This window comes from Antrostomus carolinensis, unplaced genomic scaffold (assembly GCF_000700745.2).
Source record: "Antrostomus carolinensis isolate BGI_N321 unplaced genomic scaffold, ASM70074v2 scaffold4017, whole genome shotgun sequence".
Lineage (NCBI taxonomy): Eukaryota > Metazoa > Chordata > Aves > Caprimulgiformes > Caprimulgidae > Antrostomus > Antrostomus carolinensis.
Window position 1 is genome coordinate 60623 of NW_010329326.1, and position 24208 is coordinate 84830.

Below are 24208 nucleotides of genomic sequence, written 5' to 3' on the forward strand. Positions count from 1 at the left end.
TGAGGGCAGGTTACTGTTCTGGGGAACGCTGAGGGAAGAGGAGCCACGCACCAACTCTGTCAGAGAACTTTTCCCCTTTAAACTAACACTGGCAGCTGCAGGGCAGCTAGTCTGCAGTCCAAATGGTCACTATATTTCTTTTTAATGAGAGTTTGGACCTGCTTCAAACCTAGTGCTAAAATTAGGTCTTTTACTAGTTTTTTAATTTTCCAGTTCAAAGGCTAGAAGTTTTCAGAAACCACGTAAGCCACTACTGAAGGTTACAGTCTGGACCACGGTTCTGAGTCCAAGGCATCCAACAGAAGCTGTTTTGCATTTTGTAGGAAGCCAGATGAGCATAGCTCAAAAAGGCAAAAGTGTGGCACTTCACATCAATCTCATGCTGCTAATGGGGAAAATAGTTCCACTTTTACAAAAGCCAAGGGAATGAGAAGGATAAATAACTAGATACAGAGCCTTGGCTATAATCATAGCACATGGTAGTTTAGATGCACCTTTTCTAAGAGACCTCTCTCTACAGGACACAAGTTATTCCAAAGACATCAACAACATGCCAGCCTGACTGATGTGATCCATCACTGCTTTCTTTGATGAGATCACCACATGCTATTGCAGAGCAGAAGTAGCCTCAGTGCCTGAGCCCAAACTTTATGGTTCAAGCATCAACAGTGTTTTCACTCAGGAAATTTATAGTCTTTGCCAAGCTCAAACTGGAATGAAGACACATCACTCATGTTGTAACCTTTCCAGCAAACTCAGCTCCACATGCACTATTTAAATTTCTTTTCTGGTTGTGTCATTTTGCAGTAGACATAGGAAAAGGGTTAAAAGTCAAAACAGGCAAGATGTATCAATAAGTTAAACTCAAATTTTCTTGAAATAAGTAGCAGTCTGAGAGTGCCAACTCAGATCATGTAAGACCATATACTTAAAAATGTTTGGCTCAGAAAAATTACCTTTATTCATTTTCCACCAGTGCCCCCCAGAGCAGGTCTTTTAGAGTATTCAAAAGGCAACACCGCACTAGTAAGTACTCAACTCTTTCAGTTATTCCATTTTACTTTTCACATCGAATATGTTAACTTGCCTTTAAATCAATGCAGAGCCCCTCCTGAAACTTTTATATATGTGCTTTTTATATACTGTTTTTTCTTTTACTGACACTTTCACTTACTGATTATGTTTCAGGGTGAAGAACCACATGAAGAAAATCAAATTTTAAAGAGACAGATAGGCGAGATCACAATCTATAACATTTTTTTCCTTTTTTAATAGTCATTGACGTACCTGATGTGCTCATTCACCTATCTACCTTTCAAGAAAAGTTTTACAAGTAATTAATCTTTTATTTTTCAACAAAAGTTAATCAATTAGTGCAAATGACGATGCATGCTCATCAGTTACCAATATATTGCTTTATTTCTTGGTAGCAAATTAAGGCTTTATAGTGAGATTTGTACAGTACAGGCCAATTTAAACATTAGAAACCTTAAAAACCATGTAACACTACTCACTCAATTTAGCACAGCCAGAAAAGTAGCTTTTTTTTTTTTTTTAATAAACAGTTAAATGTTACTAATGAGGCCTTATATTTCATGAGTGCAAATGGCTCAAAATCCCACCATCCTCAGGAATGGGCTTAACATTTAACTATTCTCGGGGCCATTTTGAGATAAAGGATAAACAGAGAGTATAGCTGACTCGGATAAAATATACCGTACTATTTGCTGGAGAAGAATGTCTTATTTTAAAAATAGAGAAAGGAAAACCAAAGTGATATTAACTGGCCAGAGGATGGTATCACCTCCTGTTAGTCACTGACCAGTGACAGTAGCAATGACAAATTCATTTTCCATGGCCCTCTTTGCTTTAGTACAACCTGATTTATAATTCAGAGCTGATGACATCCTGTATGTTAAGAAACTCGAAATCGGAGGAACATTCATAAGTTACCATAATTTTTGCAGCAGTAAGACAAGTTCCCTCTGCAGGGACATGTCCAAACCACTGCTTTTTTGTAATTTGAGAGAGCATTGCTACAAGTATTTCCCCAGCAGTTATGTATTTTTCTCGAGCATATGGATTTTCACTTCATATCAATGATTTTATTAGTGTTGTCTGGAGATGATGGAACTACTGCTTATGAAAACCAGACATGGTGCTTCCCTTCTTATGTTCTCTACCAAGACCTTTATAGCGTTTGAGCTGAACGTATGAATTCACCTGTCAGTCAGGCGCAGGGGGCCTGCCTGAAAATATCATCACCCCTAACGTGTCTGGCTTTCAGTTTTGAGCATTACATGTGAAAATGCAGAGAAACGGCTGCCAGAAAATTGTGAAGAAAGTAACCATGAAACAGCCACACGCTCTGGAGAGGGAGGCAATGAGATGGGGAACCTCCAAACCACTCTTGCTCTTGAATGAGCAAGAGTGACCATGAGAGTACAAGTGGCTCCCAGTGTCACAGGGCAACGCTGGCGTTTTATTTCCTTGTTGAACAGCAGTCATTTCTCCAGCCTAAGGGAACACACACAGACAGGGTTTCGCAAAATCTAAACCTAATGTGAATAACACTCGAAGCCCCTCTGTCCCCAGTGGTGTTATCTAACATCAGGATAACATCTTTGAAGTCTTGAGATCAGCTATCTATCCTTTGAACTGTAAGGCCACAAAAAAGGGTCAGGTTTCTGTGTGTATTAAGGCACATATTGAGCTTACCTAACACACGTGTCTGGTTTGCTCAGGGAGTGTCAACTGCAGTGGTGCCATGGCTGCTGAAGAGATACAGTGAAGGAACAAAGACAGAGTTGCTGCTGACAGCTGCACAGCACAGCAGCTGGGACTGCCCTGTGCAAGCTGCTCCACAAAGCCTCGGAGAGTCCTGGGTGTACTACAGTGCTATCTCAGCTGGTTGCAGAACTACAGCAGCTTCTCAGGCTGGTTTGCCGGCTTTCTCCTTTGTCAGGCCACCAATATCTCATCTGCTTTCCTTCACCTAGGTGAATATCTCACTGCTTATCAGAGCCAGAAGTCCCTATCTGCTACCAAAGGGTGGTACTACACATGCAGGAGAGGGCAGATTTAGAAGTGAAGGCAAGTAGTGATGATGCACGAGTGACCTGGAGGGGGGCTTTCCAAGAGAATCCATGCATGGGCACAGTCTCCAGATTCACTCAGCAGAGTGCTCGGCAATGGCCAGCAGGTCTTATTCTGCCTCAATCAAGTATGTTTAAGAACACTACCCAGTATTTCCTGAGGGATTACAATGGATCACTACCAAACAGAAACTACTTGGAGACAAGGGGATGCTATATCAGCCATATTGGAAGAAGTTGGGGAACACAGACACATATTGCATAGTCAGCTTCATGAGCACAGCTGGAATTCAGATGTATTTGACACAGCTTAGTAACATTTCCAAAGGAGGGATTATGTGCTATTTCCTTTGGAGGTAGCTACTGCAGCCTGGGACAAAATCATGACTGTAATGTAAATGGCACCCCACTGGGGATGCTGAGCACTCATTGCTTTTGCATTAAAGCAGCCTCTCCATGGAGACCCACCACACCTTAAAAAGTGATCATAGAAAAAGCAAACAAAATAGTCCTCTAGAAACCCCTCTCACCCACAACATACAAGAAAAGCTGACTCCCGTGAGCTATAGAAAAGACAACATTACAGAATATGGGAGCGTGTGTTTATACATCAGTGTTTTTAATACTGCATTGTAATGACACGTGTGGGGTGTCCTTTCAGAAGAAGGCAGGGTTGGTGTGCTCTATAATACAGCGCTTGCAATGTCGTTTAACAAATCGCAGAGCATCCACAGAGACTTCGCAGTCCTGCACGTTCAACATCTGCAGGTCAAAACAGTTGGCAGCTACAATCTGCAGGCCCTGTCCAGTGATGCTCTCACACGATTTCAGGCTCAGGCGCTTCAGGTTGAAGCAGTTGAGAGCTAGAAACTCCAGGCCGGTGTCTGAGACCAGAGGGCACTTGCCAATATCTAGTGATTTGAGTTTTGTGCAATTTTTGGCGAGGTACTCCACCCCGTGGTCCGTGATGCCCTCGCAGCCCCGCGCGTTGAGGTAGCGCAGCTTGCTGCAGTATTTGGCTATGTAACGGATGCCCACGTCTGTGATCCGGCCGCAGTGAGCGATGCTAAGGTACCGCAGGCGCGACTCCAGCTTGGCAATCTCCCGCATGCCAAAGTCACTGACAAAGCGACAGTCGCTCACACTGAGTTCCTTAATGGACGTGCAGTAAATCATCAGGTAGCGGAGACCCTCGTCGGTGATGCGGACACAGCGGCGCAGGTACAGGTGGGTCAGTTGAGTGCAGTGAGCGGCAATGGTGTGCAGTCCTTCGTCCTCCAGTACAAAGCAGTCTGTCATGTCCAAGTAGCGAATGGAGATTTGTTTCCCGTGTAAAGGAGACAGCTTGATGGAAGCTTCACGAGTCAAACTGATGCACGTTACTTTGGAGCAGCCTAAGTGGAAAACACAGCAAATTTAAGGAAGCACTAAAAACAAATCGCACAGCCAGACCAGAAAGGTGGGCATGAAATTGCGTGCTGGATGTGATGAAGGTATCTTCATGTTGCAAAAGCAGAATCATCCTGACTAACTAGCCTGAATTTGCTGTGATGTGTCCCTACACCAGAGGAAATAATAAACTCCACTGGAGTCAGTAAGGTTGCTTTGGGATTTTGAGCACCAGCAAAGTGACAGACCAATTTCATCCACATCCCAAATGTAAACCAATGGTCCTAGGTTTATCTAGGGACAGTCTATGATCTGTTACTGCAATATAAACCCAGGGACAATTTGAGAAAATAGTACAACACGACAACCAACACAGCTTTTGCATCAGAGCAGAGGCAGTCTCATTGCTGACTGGCTGAGTTTGTAAACCAGTATCAGAGGCTCTTTCACCATCCAACTCCATTATAAAAAAGACAAACTCCACCCACCCTCCAAAAAGCATTTGGAGAACAGATGTGAATCCAGCCCCAAGCCTGCAATGTGGGAAGGATGCAAAACTATGGCAAGACTACGTGCTCGCGGAAGGGTGGGGATTCGGGTAACCTGAGGGGAGTCAGCAGGAGCCGAGAGACTGGTAAGGGCATGAGAGGACATGGACAGATGCAGAAAAGGACTGTTTCAAGTGAGAAAGTCTGCCCATGAAAGGAGGTAACTAGGTTAGAGAAGAAGACCAGACCTTGCAAGGAGAGATAAAGAGCTAGACTAAAGGGAAAAACATGGTCACACATTTCCCCTATTTTTATCCTCCACTCTGTGTATGGTGGTGAATGAAAGCTTTTTTTTTTTTTTTTTTTGGAAAATGCTGTTTCTGTTGCACTGCAAACTGGCAGTCTTGGGCTCCTGAAGTGGAACTCTTATCTGTGCCAAGTTCAGCTTGGCACATTGCAGTAGCATAGCTAGAATCAGCTGCAAGGAAGAAGAGGTCTACCTGTTAGTGATCAAGGCTTTTCTGTATTGCTGAAACACTGGCCAATGGGGATGAAGTGACCCATGAAAGGCCAGAAAAGTTAGGATGATGACCTTAGAGCTCTGTGTATCAGAAATGCTGCACAAATCCTGTAGTCTGGAAGTGAAGAGCATGACAATGTATGGAGATCACCTCAAAAACCTGAACGACCCAAACCCATACCACTTGATAAAACACGTTATCATTCAGAGGCTTCATGGAAGGTGTGAATATGCTTCAGTTCTCAAAAACAAAAAGAAAAATAAATCCCTTGAGATAATCAGTGGGCTCACACAAATGCTATGAGCAGCATGGGATATGGATTTGAAACAGTTTGCCACCTGCAATTAGATTTCCATATTCATCATTTGAATTTGAAGCTGGCTTTTTAATTTAGGCTTCAAATTTATTTGAACAGATGCAAATTCTACCTCAGGCCTCACACAATGAAATGGACAAATTGTCCACAGGTCGTGCAGAAGCTCTGGACCTTTGAAGCAAAGCACTTTATTCAAGGAATAACATCTTCTTAGAACTGAATGCTGCTATTTCCTCTTCAGACTGCGTTGCTGACCTGGCTAGGTTCTGGAGAAATCTTTGGAAATGCATTTGCCTTCAAATAAGCACTACATACACGCTTGCTAATGCAAAGTTATTTTTCCAAAGGGAAACGGTACAATACTAATAGTGAAATGAATTTCACCTTCAATATGTTCTTTGGAGTAGGTGCTACAAAATGCACCGCAGAAGTCCTTATCCTTGAGCTGGCACCTAGGCAGAATTCTGCTGGACCTGACGCGGCTGTTGCTATTGCGTTTGCCTGAGGAGGTTGTTGGATTAAGGAATCAGTCTGGATATTTTACATGCTGACCAGAATTCAATTTTAAAATCCGGCTAAGTGTGAATGAAGGGTTGACAAGGCTGAGGAAAATGTTCTGTCTGCTGAGGAATCAAGAAGGTGGGAGACTTTAATGACTGCAGTTAGAAAGTGAATGGGTCAGAAGTCTCATAGCAGGGTTGGAGTCACTGTACATCAGTGTTTGATCGCTGTTTTGACAAGCTAAGCATTGTCTTGTCCAGTTTACTTTGGCTACACTGTAAAATATTTCACGAGAAGGGCATTTGAAAACGTTTTACCAGAAAAAGCGTTCATGTTGATGTAGAACTGCCTGATTTTTAGGCAAAATGACAGGTTCCTGGGTCTGTAACAATTTTTCTGTCCTAAATAATAAAAAATTAAGAAACAAAGCTCTTGTAGAAGGATTTTCCATAAAGTAAGTGTAACTGATTTTTAAAAGGGAGGAGAAACTTACAAACAGATAAAAAAAAAAATGTTGGCTACTATGTTAGATAATAACTTGCAGTCAAGCTCAACCAGCTTCTAGAGATACCTCAGAACTGCCCACAAAGTGGATGCTGAGAGTGACAGAACTTACATTGTGGAAAACTCTGAAAGTTAATACGAACGTCTGGTTTTGACATTAAAGATTTTGGTATGTTACTGCTGCCAAGTAACTATCCAAGAGGGAGAGGGATTCAACTAGATGTACAACTGTGAACTAGGGTTTAATTAACTAACTACAAGTATAGCGTTATCTGCCAGCACATGTACCCAACTTTTCTTGCTCAGTATAAAACCAATCCAGTGAACCACTTCAGTCCTGCAAATTACTTGAGAGTGTAGGTGTATGCCTTGTCCTCCTAACTACTCCTTGGACTTGATTACAGCAAAGATCTTCTCATGTACGGCCTCCTCAAGTTATCCCAGAATTTGTCCAAGGACCTAGAGCACAGCCTCATTCCAGACAACTCCAGAGAGTCTGTACAGCAACCAAAATTGCTGTTTGAAATCTTACTTCTGGAATTATTTTCATAAGACACTCAGATAGGAAAAGAAATTGTGTCTTTTATTTCCTCTCTGGCCTTCCCTGTCTTACCTTCTATTTAAATACTTAGTACCCAAAGGGCAGTAAGAGAGAGAGCTGCATAGTTGATAACCCTTTCTTCACTGAAAGGGTTATCAGGCACTGGAATGGGCTGCCTGGGGAGGTGGCTGAGTCACCATCCCTGGAGGTGTTTAAAAGATGCTAGATGGGGCGCTTGGAGATATGGTTTAGTAGTGGATAGCTATGGTTGGACTTTGTGATCTCAGAGGTCTTTTACAACCAGGAGATTCTATGATTCTATAAGTACTTGTAGCACAGTCTGAGCCAGAGCTCGGCAAGAGTTTTCAGCACTTGCCTTCATACCACAACACAGGCTGGTGAAAATCCTTGCCCCTCCCTTTGAAGAGGAAGAGTTACAGCTACAGACACATGGACTGCTTTTCCTGTTTAGTTTGTAAGACCAGGAATCACCCCTTCTGTCTGCGAAAATGGAGAGAGGGGAGACGGAATGAGAACAAGAAAATTTACTTCTATAGGAAACAGCCACAAAGATGGACAAGGGGAAGCTTTAAGAAACAGTTTGAATCTGCCCAACAGCATCCCTATTTGTTCAACCAAGGCTTTCAGTCCTTGAGGTGTTGTCCTGTGAACCAATTATACTTTCTTTTCCCCTAAATCTGTTTCCTCTCTTCACAGAATACTTGTTGGAACTGCCTTTCCCTGGTATTGTAAGATGCCCCTTCCTGGTCAGTTCTGCAATTTGTTACTGAAAGAAGACGCTGCTTCGGTAAGACTTCAAGAGAAGCTGTTCTTCACTGAAGATCAATGTGTTTAGACTGGGAGTGTCCTGTCCTTCCGGCAAGGAATGAGACATAACTGGCAGGATGAAACTAGTCCTTGTGGATAACAAAATATTTTAAAAAGGATGAGGTCTGCATTACAGAAGCAGCAGCCTCCATAGCAGACAAATCATGTGAGGGGAATGCAATCCTTGGCACACAAACTATGGAAGATGGGTCAGACTCACTCTTAATTTGAGGACTTTGCTGTGGTGTATTCACCATTGTGAGCTTTGCTACAACTGAGGTCACTTCTAGCCCTAACAGACAGCATTAAATTTGCTTAGTTGTATTAAATTCCCTTCCTTCTGCACATGCCACCAAGTACACATCACATGTGAAATACATGAACAATAAAGTCACTAAGAGATTATAATTAGATATCCTGACAAACTGCACAACAACCCTTCAAAAAACCAGGGTCCAACAAGAAAGAAGTATAAAACATTTTTATATATTTTCTTTCAGCCAGACAAAAGGAGAGCAAAATTGAGTCCTGCTTCTACAACATCCTTCAAAATTACATCAGAACAAAAAAAGTGGGCTCAAAACAAGACCCCAGAGATCAAATATCCTCAATTCATAAGCAGGCACAAGCAGCAAAAGCCATGTCTGCACCCAAACACCCTGACTTCTGAGAATGTTCAGAACCAGGATTTTTCCCTTGCCTGCTCAAAAAAAGGAAGGACAACTTATAAAAATGTGAGAATAAACTTACTTTACTGTTCCAGTGATGAGAAAAAATGTAAGGAAGACAGGTACTTTACTCACTCCCTACACACTTGGGACCAAACTGATGAGCTCTTAGGGAGAGGCACCAGCTTCTAGGTCTGAAAGTAACAGGCTTGGGGAAACCACAAATGAAGACAGACCCCAAAAGAATGTATTTCAAGACCTGGTATCATCTTTTCTTTTGAAAAAGTTGCCTTTGGTCTGTATCATATCAGTAGAAGTTGTGGACTAAGGTATTTTTAGTCACCTACAAGGAAAGTCCCCAAGTACACTCTGCGTGTCAGCTAACAGACTGTTGTGCCAAGGCCGTTCAGCCTCTGCTCAGCATTTCTACTTCTCCTGTCTCTCTAGGCCCAGGGTACTCCTGCCACGCAACTCTCCACATCATCCAAGAGCATGTAATAAGAAAAGCATAACGATGCCTGGCATACAGCCAACCTTCAGACTACTATGTAGCTCCAGGTCAAAATCACACAGGCACATACATTATTTCCTGGTGTTGGAGATGCTTCAGCCTGAATGCGTTGTTAGCGATCCAGAGCTAACGTCAGTATGTACTGACAATAAGTAATTCATATGCAAGGTCACTGTGAATAGATTCCATGGGACAGGACTCCCATAAAGTCCCACGGAGACTCCTGATCACCTGGCGTTTTACAGAAAGCAAACACAAAAAGTGAAAATTCTGCTAAGTTGCTATTTGTTTTGATGCCTTCCATGACATTCTGCCATCCTAGGGATATTAGGTGAAAGACTTGGATAAAGCAGTTAAAAAAAAAAAAAAAAAGTCAGAAAAAAGAAAGCAAATGAGATAGGCAACCTTGGAAAAATCAGTTTATCTGGGTACCAGTGACTCAACAGCACTGCTTCCTTTCCCCACTTCATCCTGATCATTGCCCTTATTACCTCTGCAATGGCAAATCTGGGCTGGGTGATTAATAACAACATTAGACTGAAAACAAGTGAGATCACAAAATAAGTATTGAACTTCAAATTTACGACAGTGCTCTGCTTGGATGCATCCTTTCAACTAAGTGCCAACCCATCTGCAGAGAAAAAAATTTGTGTGGCTGACCTTGGGGAAAAAATAACACGTATCCCCAGAGCACATCTGAAGAAAACTGTCCAAAACATTTCTGCTGTTCTAAACAGTTGCAATGATACAGTGTAACTGGGTGAAAGCAAAAGCAGAAAGCCACTAAGCTAATGTATACACTATTAAATAAATAAATAAATACATAAATAAACGGTAGCTCATCTAAATCTGGTCAAAAGAAAACAAAGGGACCTTGAAGTTTAGCTAGGGATGACGGTATTTATACCCAGGCAAAAGCCTAGCACTGATTCTGAGCTCCTGCTCAAGTCACTAGATTATAGATATATACATTGTATATTCTATACATATAATCTACATAGAAATTATTTATATATATATATATATAAAGATAAAACAGTTTTTGCTCCCATAGTTAACCTTGACCATATGACGCACCACTGACTGCAACATGGGCCCTTGTCAGGGTGCTTTGTGCAAAAATCTATGAAAAGCACTCGTGCTATTTCAACAGGCCACCTCTGCTAGCTCACCTCCATCAGAGAAGGCCTGGTCACTCAAGGGGTGCTGCTGGTGTTTGGGGCACTGAGACTCTAGCGGTGTCTGTCTCACCAGTCCCATGTTAGGAAACTGGCATTCCTACCTCGAAAGACAATACAGAAAGGGACAGTGTGCAGTTGTGGGGCCAGGGGTTTGACAAACCTGAGTCTTTTAGACTCAAATGCATCTGTATTGAAATGTTTCCTGTTACCTGACACATCCAGGTGTTCCAGGTTTGGGCACAGTGACACGACATCAAAGACCGCCTCATTGGAGATATTGTAACAGCCAGACACCTCCAGCCTCCTCAGTTCTGGACAGCACTGGGCAATGGTGTAGAGTCCTCTGTCTGTGAGCCGCCTGCAGCCACTAACAATTACTGTCTCCAACATGAGACATACGTTGGGTGTATCCTGACAAAGCCTCCGGGTCAGCACTTTAAGAGCCCTGTCTACGTTGATTGTCTCGCCAGTCAGGCGAATAGTTCTCCAGAGTCGGGGGTCCCAGGCAAGGTTATACCAGCGGCGGCACACGCGGGCACAGCGGCACAGCTGGTTGGTGGGCAGGAAGGAGAAGATCTGGATCATGGAGTGGTCAGGCAGCCGGTCTATGTTGGCCTGTTCCTTCTGGTGCTTGGACGCCAGCCGGATGAGAGGATGAGTGAGACGGGTTGGAGGCGGCGAGTGGACCATGGCAACAGTCTCTCCAGTGACTGAGGATGAAGACGTCGACGACCCTCTGCCATTCTGGAAACCAGGGGAATTCAGTGGAAATATTAATGCTGGACTGGGTGTGCTGAGTGTCCGCATGCTCAGGTCGGAGTCTGGAAGACAAAACACAGGATTTCAGTAAGTGGTGGGCGGACACAGAGCTCTCTTCACGGTGCAGCACCCTGCTAGCCCATTTGTTAATGGAGCATGGTGGGTTTCAGGGTTTGTTGGAGGTTAAGCAGTCATTTTTACCACTGAGAGTGAGGAAACACTTATTTCAAAATCTATCTTACAGTATACTCTGAAAATAACTGTTCACCTTAGTGCTGGGTACATGACAGAGATGCAGCCCTTGCTGCGCTGTCAAAGCCACGCTAGCAAAGGAGGGGTTGCAGGTCTGAGCCCTGTAATGAAGAGGAGACAGCAGTGGAAGTGGAGGGGTTGTAATTCTTCATACTCTCAATTAAACACTGCAAGAAATTAGAAATTTGAGTTGCAGGCCCTTTCGAGAGAGAGTAACTGCCCATAACCTAGGCAGTTGTGAGCTGTTAGCAGAGGAATACTGTGGTCCTTCTCCTCTCAGCTCCTTGAGCTGTTCAGTGGGAGGTCAAAGAAGAGCTCAGAAGGCAAAGGCTACTTCCTTCACCAGACCTGGGTAGATGGGAAAAGCACAACCCCATACACTTATTTTCCTTGTGTCATTAAAGAAGTTTATTTTTCATTCATGCAAACTGGGACTCAGCAGTTCAACCAAGAGCCCAGTGACTAGTTCTTGAAGGGGAGCTGGCTGTGTCTCTTCACGTGCACGCAGAAAGCACTCCTTTCCAATGGACTAAAGTCAACTTCAGTTGCATTTGAAAAACAAAAGTGCAGAAAAGCAAGTGGTGAAGAAACAACATGCCTGTTACAGAGCTGTTGCACAACATTTACATGCTTCTTTTGCTAGAGCTAATTGTCACACTAGAAGAAGTCAACCCAAAAAACCCCCCACAAAACAATTTGCTAATTCTTTACCTCCTTTATTTCACTTCGCTGGCAAAAAGCAGGCACAAAAATAAAGGGCCTCTGCTGCTAAAAGTTGCCTTTGCTGTAAGATTATTTCAACAGTTTTCCCTCTGTGCTGACATTGCTGCCTACAAGTCATTTCCACTCTTGCTCCCAGCTCTCCAGGCAAAGCAAGTAAAAGACTGGAAGACAACTAGGATATAATTTTGATAGTCAAGCAAATGCCATAGGCAATACATTTAGAAACCCTGAGATATTTTAGCAGTATCCTACACAAAGTGCAACCAGTGTATGAGAGATGAATGCTGCTGCTGAGTACGCTCCTTCCATGTCTGGCTTCTCAGTTCTGACCTCAACACAAATTCTTTAGGCAGGAAAGCACCATCCAGAGATGAATACAGGAACCACAATTTAGTGCCCAGTAGAATAACAGCTATCACAAACTGAGCAAGAACAGTGACTTAAGAGCACCAAGCTTTCCTCCACGTCACATTTTCTGCTATTACTTCAGTGTTCAAACATTTCAGGGAAGCATGCAAAGCCATCTCCTTAAGGTAACACTGACTCTACAGCTCTGTGACTGTGACAGTGTAGATATGGGTTAAGCAGGGTAGAGCCAGAAACACATTCAACAAACCTGCCCAAATCTGGGTTTAGGCAGAGTTTTTAAATTAAGTTCATTGTAGATGAATTTTATCAGTGTATTACACATGAATTTCCCCATCAAGCTTTTGCTTAGCCCAGCACAGGCATGCTCTGATCTCACTAGCTACAACAATAGCAACCCCAGGCCTGCATTTTCGTAACACATCTGCAAGGGAGACGGGCACGACCATTTAGCTGAAGAACCCAAGACAAAGTACAGCAGCTTGCCCAAAATCACCTAGTCCAGTTGCAGAGAGATCGAAATCATCATCTCGGGTTGTGAAGGAAAAACCTACGCTACCCAGCTCCTTCTCTCTTCCTCTTCTGTATCTTGATTTACTTTGACAGAAACTCAGTATTTCAGGACGTGACAGGAAAAACATTTTTTTCAAAGCTTCTGAGTCTATGCTATGGCTATGTGGACCTAACCCAGGGATTTGTGTATTTTTGAGCAAGAACTGTATTTTAATGAAGAGTAGGTTTTGCAGACACTCTGCTCCCCTTTGAGACCTCTTAATACCCCCTTGGCAGCTATTGCAAATAATTGCATCGAGGAGTGTTATTTAAAAAGTGTCTGGTATACTCTGGTATTTTAAAAATGAGATTTACAGCTGGAGAGAAAAAAAAAAGACACAAAACAAAACATGAGCAGCAGCCAGGCTCCTGCAGACAAGCTCTGACTCCACAGACCACTTAGGCAACAGTCCTCTAGATTAATTTGCAAGGACTTACCATATGTTTGACCTCCCTCACATTACCACCAAAATCAATGACAGTGCCTGAAGTTAAACATGTGCAAAAGATGAGGCAGGCTTGAAGCCTTTACTTTTTGCTCTTTTCTTGACATTTTAAGACAAAGATGCTTCTAATATAAAAGAATACACATTTTTTTCAAGTGGTGGAAGTATCTTCCACCACTACATATATTTGGTATTGTGAATTCCTCTCCTTTCCTTTTACTTTTTCATTTGCTTTGGGCTTTTTGTTTGGTTGGTTGTTGTTTGTTTGGGTTTTTTTACACAAACCAGAACAAAAAGGAAAAACACTTGTTTCTACACCACAAAATAGAAGTAACTAAAATGAAAAGCAAAAAGTTTCATTTTTTAACATCTGCTATAAACCATTTTTAGTTCTGTGGGAATGACTATCTCCTGTAAGACAATCTCCCAGCATATTTTGAAAATGTAAATTTTCAGTCAGTTATTGTTACAAACATCTAAAAATCTCTGCACAATTACATTCTTCCTTACTTTCTATTCCTACTTCAGTATAAAAAAATAGTCCATGATTCTCTCCTGCTCCCCTGGTGATCTAAGCACCAAGCTAATGCGGCTAATATCCACTCCTTTTGGACCAAAAGCAGCATTCCTTTGTCACTACTGAGCACTGTGAATAATCAATACCTTAAACATTCTGGGTGCATAAAGAAATACCAAAATGTGGTTTTTAACTTAGACCTAGAGCTAAAAAAGGTTTGACCTTCTGTTTTATGGGTATGCTCCATGCTTGCTTCGTGCTCTCTTAATTCTCTCATTAGTATAGCAGTTCCAGATGTGCATCCTGTATTTCATTTACCTTCAATCCTGAAGGTGCATCATGTGAAAGTTACTCCCTCCACTTTTGGGGCCTGTAATTCCAGACAGACACATACATATACATATGCACGCACCCTGTCTCCCCACCCCAAATTTTGGAAAAAGACTGCAGTGTTGTCATTGTGTCGAGAGAGCATTACTGCTCTGCTGAGCCTATAATGCAATATGCTCTCAGACAGGAATTTTGCTGGTAGCTCAGCCGGACTCTGTACAGAGGTATTCCCAGTTACTGTTCGTTGTACACCCCTAAGGGGAAAAGAAAGAAATAGCAGGTGAGTCCAGGAGCTTTTTGCCAGTAAAAATTTGGAAAACTTTTTGCTAGGACTTAAAGCTTCAGCAAAACACTTGGTCTACTGTACAGTTTCCAGGCTTTTCAAGTATTGTTGGGAGGGGCTTCCTCCAACACTATCTGAACCTCTAAGGGTTTTCTTCAGACTTTGTCCTTCACCATTGACTGAGTGCTAGCTAACAGGCTAAGTCAGTCTGAGACAGGGCAACTTAATGACAGTGTGACATTAATAAACACAACCCTGCAAGCACAAACAAAGTTACTGATTGCAGTTCTCACTACACATCTTTACCCACACACACCCTGTACAAGCATTTCTTTTCCTGAGAAAAAAAACAGTTGTTTACAAGCCTGATATGCAGCTTTACATTTTGGTGACCTTAGAAAGTAAAAAACAAATCACAAAGCAGCCCTGTGCTTCCCTCCTTACAACCTCTTTTTCCTCTTGCCCTCCGTGATTACCAATCTTCTGTGCAAGATGCTTTTTATTAAAGCTTTGCTTGGGCTCTGAAAATTGTTTGTTGATGTAAGCGAAAATTTCTTAACAATCTTTAAAGAAATCTCAAAAGATGCGTGCCAGAAACAGAACTATAAAAGCTGACACAGAGGGAGAAAATGCACTGGAGGGAGTTTTCTTATACCATTAGGAATCTGGTTTATTTCAAAGGATTTCCCCCCCCCTCAGTTTGTTTCCCAATTAATACATACATCTGGGGAAAAAGAGCCTTTAAATATATAGGATTTGAACCAAGATCTAGTCTTTGTTCCTTCTGGCATTAACAACAATATGCAGTCTCTTATTTCAGAACCAGAAAGAAAAAAACAAAGTTGTATTTTCAGTAGACCAGAGATGCAGGCTAACATGGGACACTCTATGTCCAGAGCCCAGCATGGACTTTTTGAACACTTTTCCATACTTAAAGCACGACTCAATTCTACCCCACCTTCCACTATGGCATTGCAGGTGTGCCTTTTAAAAGTGAATCTTATACCAAGCTCCTCAAGTGAACAAAATGAAAATGAAAATTTTGGTAAATATAAATCAAACTTCAGATTCCTATCTGACAACTAAAAAGGATCCTTTGTGTGGATCTGCTGTTGTCATTGAGGTTTTTAGCAAAACTAAGGCAAGAACTAAATGAAACTATGTTCAGGCTCTGAAAAGTCAGTATAGCTGAGAAAAATAAAAAGTAATTGGTGTTTCTGTTAAAACATTAGATGCAAAATAATTTGTGCAAGAAGCATTTAGGCATAACACAAGAAACATCACTTACTTAGCGTCTCTTCAGTAACAGTGTTGCATAGATATTACATATTTTACTAAGTGCGATGTGGGTATAGAATTCGCATTTTTACCATGATACCATCAACTTTGTGCATGCCAAGGAAGTACTCCTTTTACAGAGATGGGGGAAAATGGGAGCTTAATGGTTGTAGCAGCTACAGTCTATGGTGCAAAGGGGAACAGAAGCAGCCAACAGGCTTCTACAGGGGGAACATTGCAGGCTGGTTCAAGGAGAGACTCGTGAATTTGACAGACAGATAGCAATATGGACGCGTGCCCTTAGAGGAGATTAGGAAAAGGAGCTAGCTAGGACAGCAGGCTACAACAGGGCCGTTCACTTTTGAAGGCCCTGGGCACAGATAAAGTCCCAGAAAAAGTGGTACCTACAAAAGAGCGTCTTCCACGTTGCAAACATCCTCAGGCATGTCTCTCACAGGCTGAACTACCCTACTGACCTGTGTTCCTTCCTCCCAGCTCCAGGAGGCTGGTAGGAATTGGAGAACCTGCAATAGTGAAGAGGCAGCTGGAACAAAACTCACTGTGCAAACTTGCACAGGGCTGCAGTGGTCAAGTGTGCCAGAGGGGTTGCTAGCGGAGATACCTACGTGATTTTGCAACCTTTTACAATCAAGAACATAGAGAATGAGAAAAGGAGTTGGCTGAACTCTCATCGCTCTCCAAGTACACCACATACACTTAAACCACCTCTGATGTGCATGTCTGCCCTGTTCTTAATTTCCAGGGACAGCTATTACTCAGCTCACTGAGGTGCCTGTTCCAGTGTTGTCACCCTCTCAAGTTTCTAAGTTTTTCCTTGTTTCTTGCCTGTCTTCTAGTGATTGTGAAGAATGAGAGGTCTCCACGCTTCCTCCAAGGGTTTCTCACATGTGTTTGCTCAGACTTCAGCCTTTTCTTCCTAGTCACATTACTAATATTCACAGTTTCTCCTAGTTTTTCCTTTAAATTTCCTCTCCAAGCCATGTGTATTTCTCTTAAAGCACAACACTCCAAACTGAGCACTGCACCCCACCGCACCTCACCAGCAGCAGCTAAGGTGGAGTCCTTCCCACCTATAGTTCATGGAAAACACACTGTCAACCTTCCAGATTTCACCAATCTCAGAAGGATGATTCGACATATTGCCCAGATTCTCTCAGGCATGGGAATGTGCCATACAGCTGCCTGGACATTTATTTTCTTTATCCATGTTTATATAATCTCTTCACCTTACCCACACCTGTTTCCTTAGAGAGTGGTATGCATTCTCTCGTCTTAATCTTATTTTTTCAAAAGCATTTTGAGTACTGAGCAACCTTATCAAACTGTGTTCATTTTCAGTTTTCCAAATATACTGTAAGTCATAAATTTTAACCCATTCCTCTGTATAGTGGTAGCTTTATGTCTCAATTCAATTCAAACAGATGGCTTCTGGAGAGGGATGGAAAGTTTAGCAACCTATTAATGAATACTCTATGGTATAGCAGGGCAGATCCCTAAAGGGTCGTTCTTGAAACATCAGAACAGTTGACAAATACTTAGTGATAACTACGCAATGTACTGTTCCCCTTTGGTGGCCATCTTATGATGATTTAATTTAGTCGGCATTTCACCAGCTTGTTTCCAACACAGATATGCAAAAGTATAAGTAAACCTGAGATAGGTTACAGCTACTGTTTCCCTCTAATCAGACAATTTATTTTACCAACACAGAAAATTAGATTGAAAAGAAAGGTCAAAGGAACAAAGAAAACTTTAGCAAAGATAAAAACTTATTACTTGTCCTGTGAGATCTTGTGGGTCATGCAACTCTTTTTTTGAGAGCAAAGACCTGTGACAAAGCCCAGTTTTCAGCGTAAGAATGAGCAGCCTTGGAGCTTATGAAGTAATCGCACCCACATGCTCCTGGAAGGAATAGTTCCACAGAACTTAAAATCACCTTTTATAGTTTTTAAAAAACCTCCCATAGAATGTAATAAGAAACTGTACCTATTGTACAAGACTAGAGGCATTGTTACGAGACCATGTGGAAGAGGGATACGTTAACTGTGGGAATGACTATCTCCTGTAAGACAATCTCCCAGCATATTTTGAAAATGTAAATTTTTAGTCAGTTATTGTTACAAACATCTAAAAATCTCTGCACAATTACATTCTTCCTTACTTTCTATTCCTACTTCAGTATAAAAAAATAGTCCATGATTCTCTCCTGCTCCCCTGGTGATCTGAAATATGATATGAAATTTGAAGCCATTTCATAGTAGTTTCTGTGTGACATTTTACACCTTGGATTATACTGGTGTAACTTCCCTGTGATGTTGAGCTTCAGTTTTCTTTAGTCTATAAGCTCCTCCGTGTACATTTGGAGACCTGATCTTGCATTCCTGGCATATTCACACTAGATGCTTAAAGTCAAACAGCACTGCAAGTGAAGTAATCGTTATAGTTTTATTAAGCAAATAATTCTTCCTTACAATGTATTTGTCAAAAGCTGGAACTAATTTCCCCTCTACTGACTTTGTCCCCTGCCACTTAGCAAGAAATAATTTTATCTCCATACTTATTAACAGAGCTAAAACTATGAAGACTGAGGGGACAAAAAGAAAAAATTAATCCACCTATTGATTTATGAAGTCAAAGCATCTTAATTTTGCGCACAGTACCACTGATGATACTAGCGCACCAGTTCTGAGAAAAGGGTTTGTGAATGCATCACTGCTGGGAAATTACGTAGAAATAGATGGGATGGTGTGTTCTTTACATGTTCAGTAAATACCTCACCCCAAAATTAATTCCATACATGCTTAAGTACAAGCTCTCCTTAAACCCCTTCAGGTCAGATCCTCTCCCAGCTCCTGCAGTATGCCAGGAGCTCCTCCAGCTGAACTAGTTTGTATCTACATTAGCAAGGAGTGCAGACTAGATAGAGGGGCTCTGTGGAGCAAAACTGTTACTGCTGAGAACCCAACATCCACAGGCCTGGGAAGTGGGTGTTAGTTTTTGGACAATGTCTTACTTCATTGCCAAAAACCTGAATGCTCAGTAAGGGTTTCCTTTAGTGCTTTAGGTGCCCTGCCAGAACATATTTTTTGGTTTAGTGTCACCTGAGAGTAACTGGGTTCATATACCTTGTGGTGGAAACGAAAAGATGGTAAACATGGACTAAGGGGAGAGTAATTTCAACAGTGAGCTTTGGACCTGAACAAAAATGCTAATGTAGACAAACCCACTGGTCAGTGAAGAACCCTCACTGTTCACCTCCTCCAGATCCTGAGTTACCACTTCCCAACCTAACCTGTACCACCTAGAAGAGAGGCAGCCTGTGCCCTGCTGTGTTCTCAGGACTGGATTATCAATGGACCCGACATGCGGCATTTCATAATCCCCCATTTTCAGGATTACCAGACCTCTGGAGATCCATTCTTTGCTGTTCAATGCATTGTTTAGAAATGTGCAAACCAATTGTGTTTAAAATGAAAATAAGCATTTACAAGAGGCTTACAGATAAGTATCTTCTATATACTGCTATATAAAGATTTAAGATAAATAAGACAACAAAAAGACAGCAAGTTTGCTTAATTTCAATGTCATATTAAAAAGCCTGCCATCCTCTCTCTCCACCTGACAGGCTGTTAGAAAATGTTAATTAAGCCAGGAACTCCATCCTGGTGAATACAAAAACCCTTCCCAATTCATCTAGAGAGCAACTTGGTCCAGTGAAACGGGTTTACAACTATGTTCTGCCTTTTCTTTGAGTTACTCTGACATACTCCAAGGTCAAAATTTTGTCAGGTAAAACACTTTCCTGCCTGCCTAGGCAACATTTACATTTCTGTGTTCCACTTTTTTATGCATTAGTCTTCATTTTTCATGTAAAACCCACTTTACATAAATTTGCTAAGATGAGTGCACATTGCTCCAAACTGGCTCTGAAGCGATACATACATGGCCAGAACCAGTTGCTTAGAGTGACACTCAGCTGAGGCAGATAGATCCTACTCTGTCTTTGAATGACAAACTGACATGAACTTCATGTTGATGCAAATGGATCTTTGCAATTTATATAGAAAACTGTAACAAATGCCTAATGGCTCCAAACTTCAAAATGCAGAAATCCAGACAGCTTTTCCAATCAGCTGTAGCTGGTCCACTATTTCACTTCTCAAAAATAGTATAATTTAGAATAAAAGATGAATCAGTTTGTATTATCTAGAACAACTTCAAGCCAGGTTGCTGGATGTAAGTTTATGGGAGGGCAACATTTTCAAAATCTCCAGTTGTTCACGTGGATCAAAATGAAGAGGACCCGTAGAATCCTAAAATGTAGTTCTGATAGATGTGTGTTGCTCTAAATGGAAAATAATATACAAAGCAGAGAAATGCTTGTCTCTGGGGAAAACTGACAATATAATCACTTCGTTGGGTAATCAAGATGACTTGTATCCAGCTGGTAGCAAACTCTACAGCAGACATACAAGTCCTCCCAGAATGACTGTTTCCAGCATATTCACCAAAAGTTAATTATTCATGTAAAAGAACATTATTTTTCATAATCAAATACTGACATTTAAAAAGCACACAACTCTTAGAAATTATTACATCTGAAATTAACAGGGAACCCAGGATCTGACCTCCAAAATGGGAGAAATAAATAGTAAGCAATAGGCTAAACAGAAGTGGGAACAGTAGCAAGAGATTTAAAGACACAAAGTTGTGCTCCTCTCTTAACACTCAAATTTAGATACTAAAGATTAATAAAATCAATGTAATTTAGAATAGTACAAGTATCCTCCCTAAAATAAATTCAAGCTTTGTAAACATAGGCAACCCTCCAAATTATGGAACAGAGTTGTACACAGCACAAGAGGCCTCTGGGTTAAAAAAAACCCACCCCAAAACGAATGGGAAAAGTAAAGCCAATTCCAACCCAGCTTGGTTCAGCCCAGCTCCTTCTGCATTGTCCTATGAGATACCTGCAAGTGCCCACCCCATGTCCCAGCTGAGAAGTCATCCACCAAAGCAGAGGAAGCCTCAGGCCTGCGGTGCAATGGAAGGAACAGGGTTATCTCTTCTCTTCCACTCCACCTGCATATGCCGTATCCTCTACCTGCTAAGTTATCAGTAAAAGAGTGATAATAAAACAACAATAAAAAATGCTGCCAGTGGAAAAAAGAACATAACCCTTTTCTGTAAAAATGCCTCAAGTAGTTACTATATCATTGCTCACTCCAGGGTGAGGGAGGTGAGCTATTTTTAATCCTGTAGGAGAATTACACTGAAGTAGGAAGAGTTTTCCGGGCTTTTACAAATCAGCAGAAGTGCTTACTCCCAGATTATGCTTTTGCAGACTGAAAGGAACTCCATCAAGAGTTGGGTCTGTAGGATGGCCATGGATTACAGAAAATCATCAGAATTGTGTAAAGCCTAACTGAAGGTCGACCTGCAACACCTGCTCCTGATCAGCTCAGATCCATTTACACTTCAGTTTCCAAAGTTTATTTTCTTTCCCAGGAATGAGACTCCTTGAAAAGCACCTGCTAGCATCCTGGCAAGCATTCTCTCATTTTGTGGGCAAATACCCCTTTCTCTAGGGCTGTGTACCTCCTCTCTTTTGATATGTGGCCAAACTCAGAAAGCAAAGCTGGTCTCAAGGGCTTTTGAAGGAATGATAGAAAACTTCACTTAATCTGCAGTTTTATATTTCTTACAAATCCACTATGCCTACAGACAAAGGAATACATTCAGCAAAGAGCTGGCTAAAGCCAGTTCCCCAAAGAATCATCTTTGAGACCTGGGTGAGGGGAACACTCTGGAGGGGATGCAAGAAAAGAAATGTAGGTCTCCAAAGCAGAAACCCAGGACACCGGCACAGTCTATGTTATCCAACACCTCTCTTAACAAAGATATGTAAACTAAGGATTTTTCATAATAAACACTTCATGAGCCCTGGAGTGACAGTCAGCAGTTCCCTCTTCTGTTACAAACATTACAATATTCATACAGCAAAGCACTGAGCAAGCACATAATGCTTATTCAGAACCACAAGGATTAAAATTTTGTTTATGGAAAATTTGGGAGCTAAGCTGGGAAAGAGACACAGTCACTGGCTGTGTTGTCCTACTAGAAAATGTAACTGCCTCAAGCCAAAGTGCACTAAGTTACAGGGATTCCTGACCACCAGTGTGAAGCAGTCCCAGGCTGTGTCAAAACAGATGGTACTTACAACTGCAAAAGCAGCGCATTAGCCATCCGCTGAAACCCAGCCCTGCCCTCCGAGGCCCCACGTGCTGGGTCTGTGACTTCTGACGTGTAAATCGCAGATTGCTATATATGCCCAGTAGCATATGGTACTCCGACATCTGAGGAGCATCAGATGTACATACACGGAAGTAAGTCAAGAGTTCGGTACCCTGTATTTATGGCAACTTCAGTAACTTCCCAGTCTACTGAAAGCCATGATAAAGAATTGCCTCATTTTGCATAAAATATTAACTGACTGCAATTATTCCTTTTCAATTCATTGTGATTTAAATTTGCCGAACTAAGACAAACTAATCGCTGCTTGTTTTTATGTTGTTTTTATTTCATTAAATCGAAATCAATATACAAAAAAAGAAAATGTGATCTTTACATCTACACAATCGCTGAAAAAGTTATTATTCAAAGCGCAAACTCTGGCATTATCTAAATCCTTCAACCTCTTCTTTTTTTATTAACCTAACCTAACTGTATCAAACACCTTCGATGATTTCCAGCTCTTTATGCAATTTCACATTTATCCTCTGATTTAGTATCACCAGCTTATGGAGATATCTTAGGGAGCAGATTTAAAGACAAAGCAGCAGCAGTATTTGGAATCAAGAAATATTTGGCAGCTTGACAAAAGAGAAAAGTCCTTTTCTTTACAAAGCCCAAGAAAAGTGAATCTAGCAGGGTGATCTCGTAAATGTGTATAAATACTTGAAGGGGGAGTACAAAGAGGAGAGAGACAGGCTCTTTTCAGTGGTGCCCAGGACAGGACCAGAGACAACGGGCACAAACTGAAATACAGGAGGTTCCCTCTGAACATCAGGAAACACTTCTTACTGTGAGGGTGACTGAGCACTGGCAAAAGTTGCCCAGAGAAGTTGTGGAGTCTCCCTCCTTGGAGATATTCAAAAGCCATCTGGAGATGGTCGTGGTCTCCCTTGTTTGAGCAGGGAGGTTGGACCAGATGACCCTGCCAACCTCAACCATTCTGTGATTCTATGAAAAAACTCTAAAACACCCTCTACAAAGAGCATAGGAAGTTTAAGTCCCGCTTTAAAACAGCTACTGTATGAATCTTTGCACCATGGTTCCAGGCATCTTTGAATCTGATCTCCCCTCATGGCAGAGTTTTTTTCATTACACCAACTCAAGCTCCATCTCAACGGGCACCTGATCCTCCTGTTCAAAAATACCTTTTGTGACTAAGACAATAAGACAAAGACACTTTTTGTGATTGGCTCTTGGTACCTGTAGAAAGGATGGGCACTTTCTGACAGAATTCACTGAAAAAACTAGCCTACTTCAATACCTCAACGTAAGATTAGTGATCTATGGGTAAAAAAATCCTCTTAAACTATTACATTATATAGGTGTTGTCTCCTGTAACTTCCTTATCAACAAACTGGTGAAGTACAGACTAGATAAGTGGACAATGAGGTGGAGTTAAAGCTGACTGAACTGCTGGGCTCAAAGGGCTGTCATCAATGACACAAAGTTCCACTTGACACCAGTCACTACTGGTGTCTGGGGGCCAATGCCATTTAACCTCTTCATTAATCACCTGGATAATGGGATAGAGCACAGCCTGAGCAAGTTTGCAGATGACACAAAACCAGGAGCAGTGGCTGATGCACCAGAGGGTCAGCAGTGGTTGCCATCCAGAGACTTCGACAGGCTGGAGAAAAGGGCTGACAGGGACCTCACGAAGTTCAACAATGAAAAGTCCCATGCTTGGAGAGAAATAATCCTAGGTACCAGCACACCCTGGGGGCTGACAGGCTAGAAAGCAGCTTGGCAGAAAAGGTTCTGGTGGACACCAAGTTGAACATGAGCCAGCAATGTGCCCCTGCTGCAAAGAAGGCCAACAGCATCTTGGGCTGCATTAGGTGTGT

General features: G+C 41.9%; 1 protein-coding gene across 1 annotated transcript; it reads right to left on the reverse strand.

The window, feature by feature from the left end:
* Nucleotides 1–3105: 3105 nt before the first annotated feature.
* Nucleotides 3106–11356, reverse strand: FBXL7 (F-box and leucine rich repeat protein 7). The gene is made up of 2 exons (XM_010172504.2): nucleotides 10753–11356; nucleotides 3106–4489 (listed from the first exon to the last, which is right to left on the reverse strand). The coding sequence occupies exons 1-2, from the start codon at nucleotides 11348–11350 to the stop codon at nucleotides 3753–3755; spliced, it is 1335 nt and encodes a 444-aa protein (XP_010170806.1). The 5' UTR covers nucleotides 11351–11356; the 3' UTR covers nucleotides 3106–3752.
* Between the last annotated feature and the right edge of the window lie 12852 nt (nucleotides 11357–24208).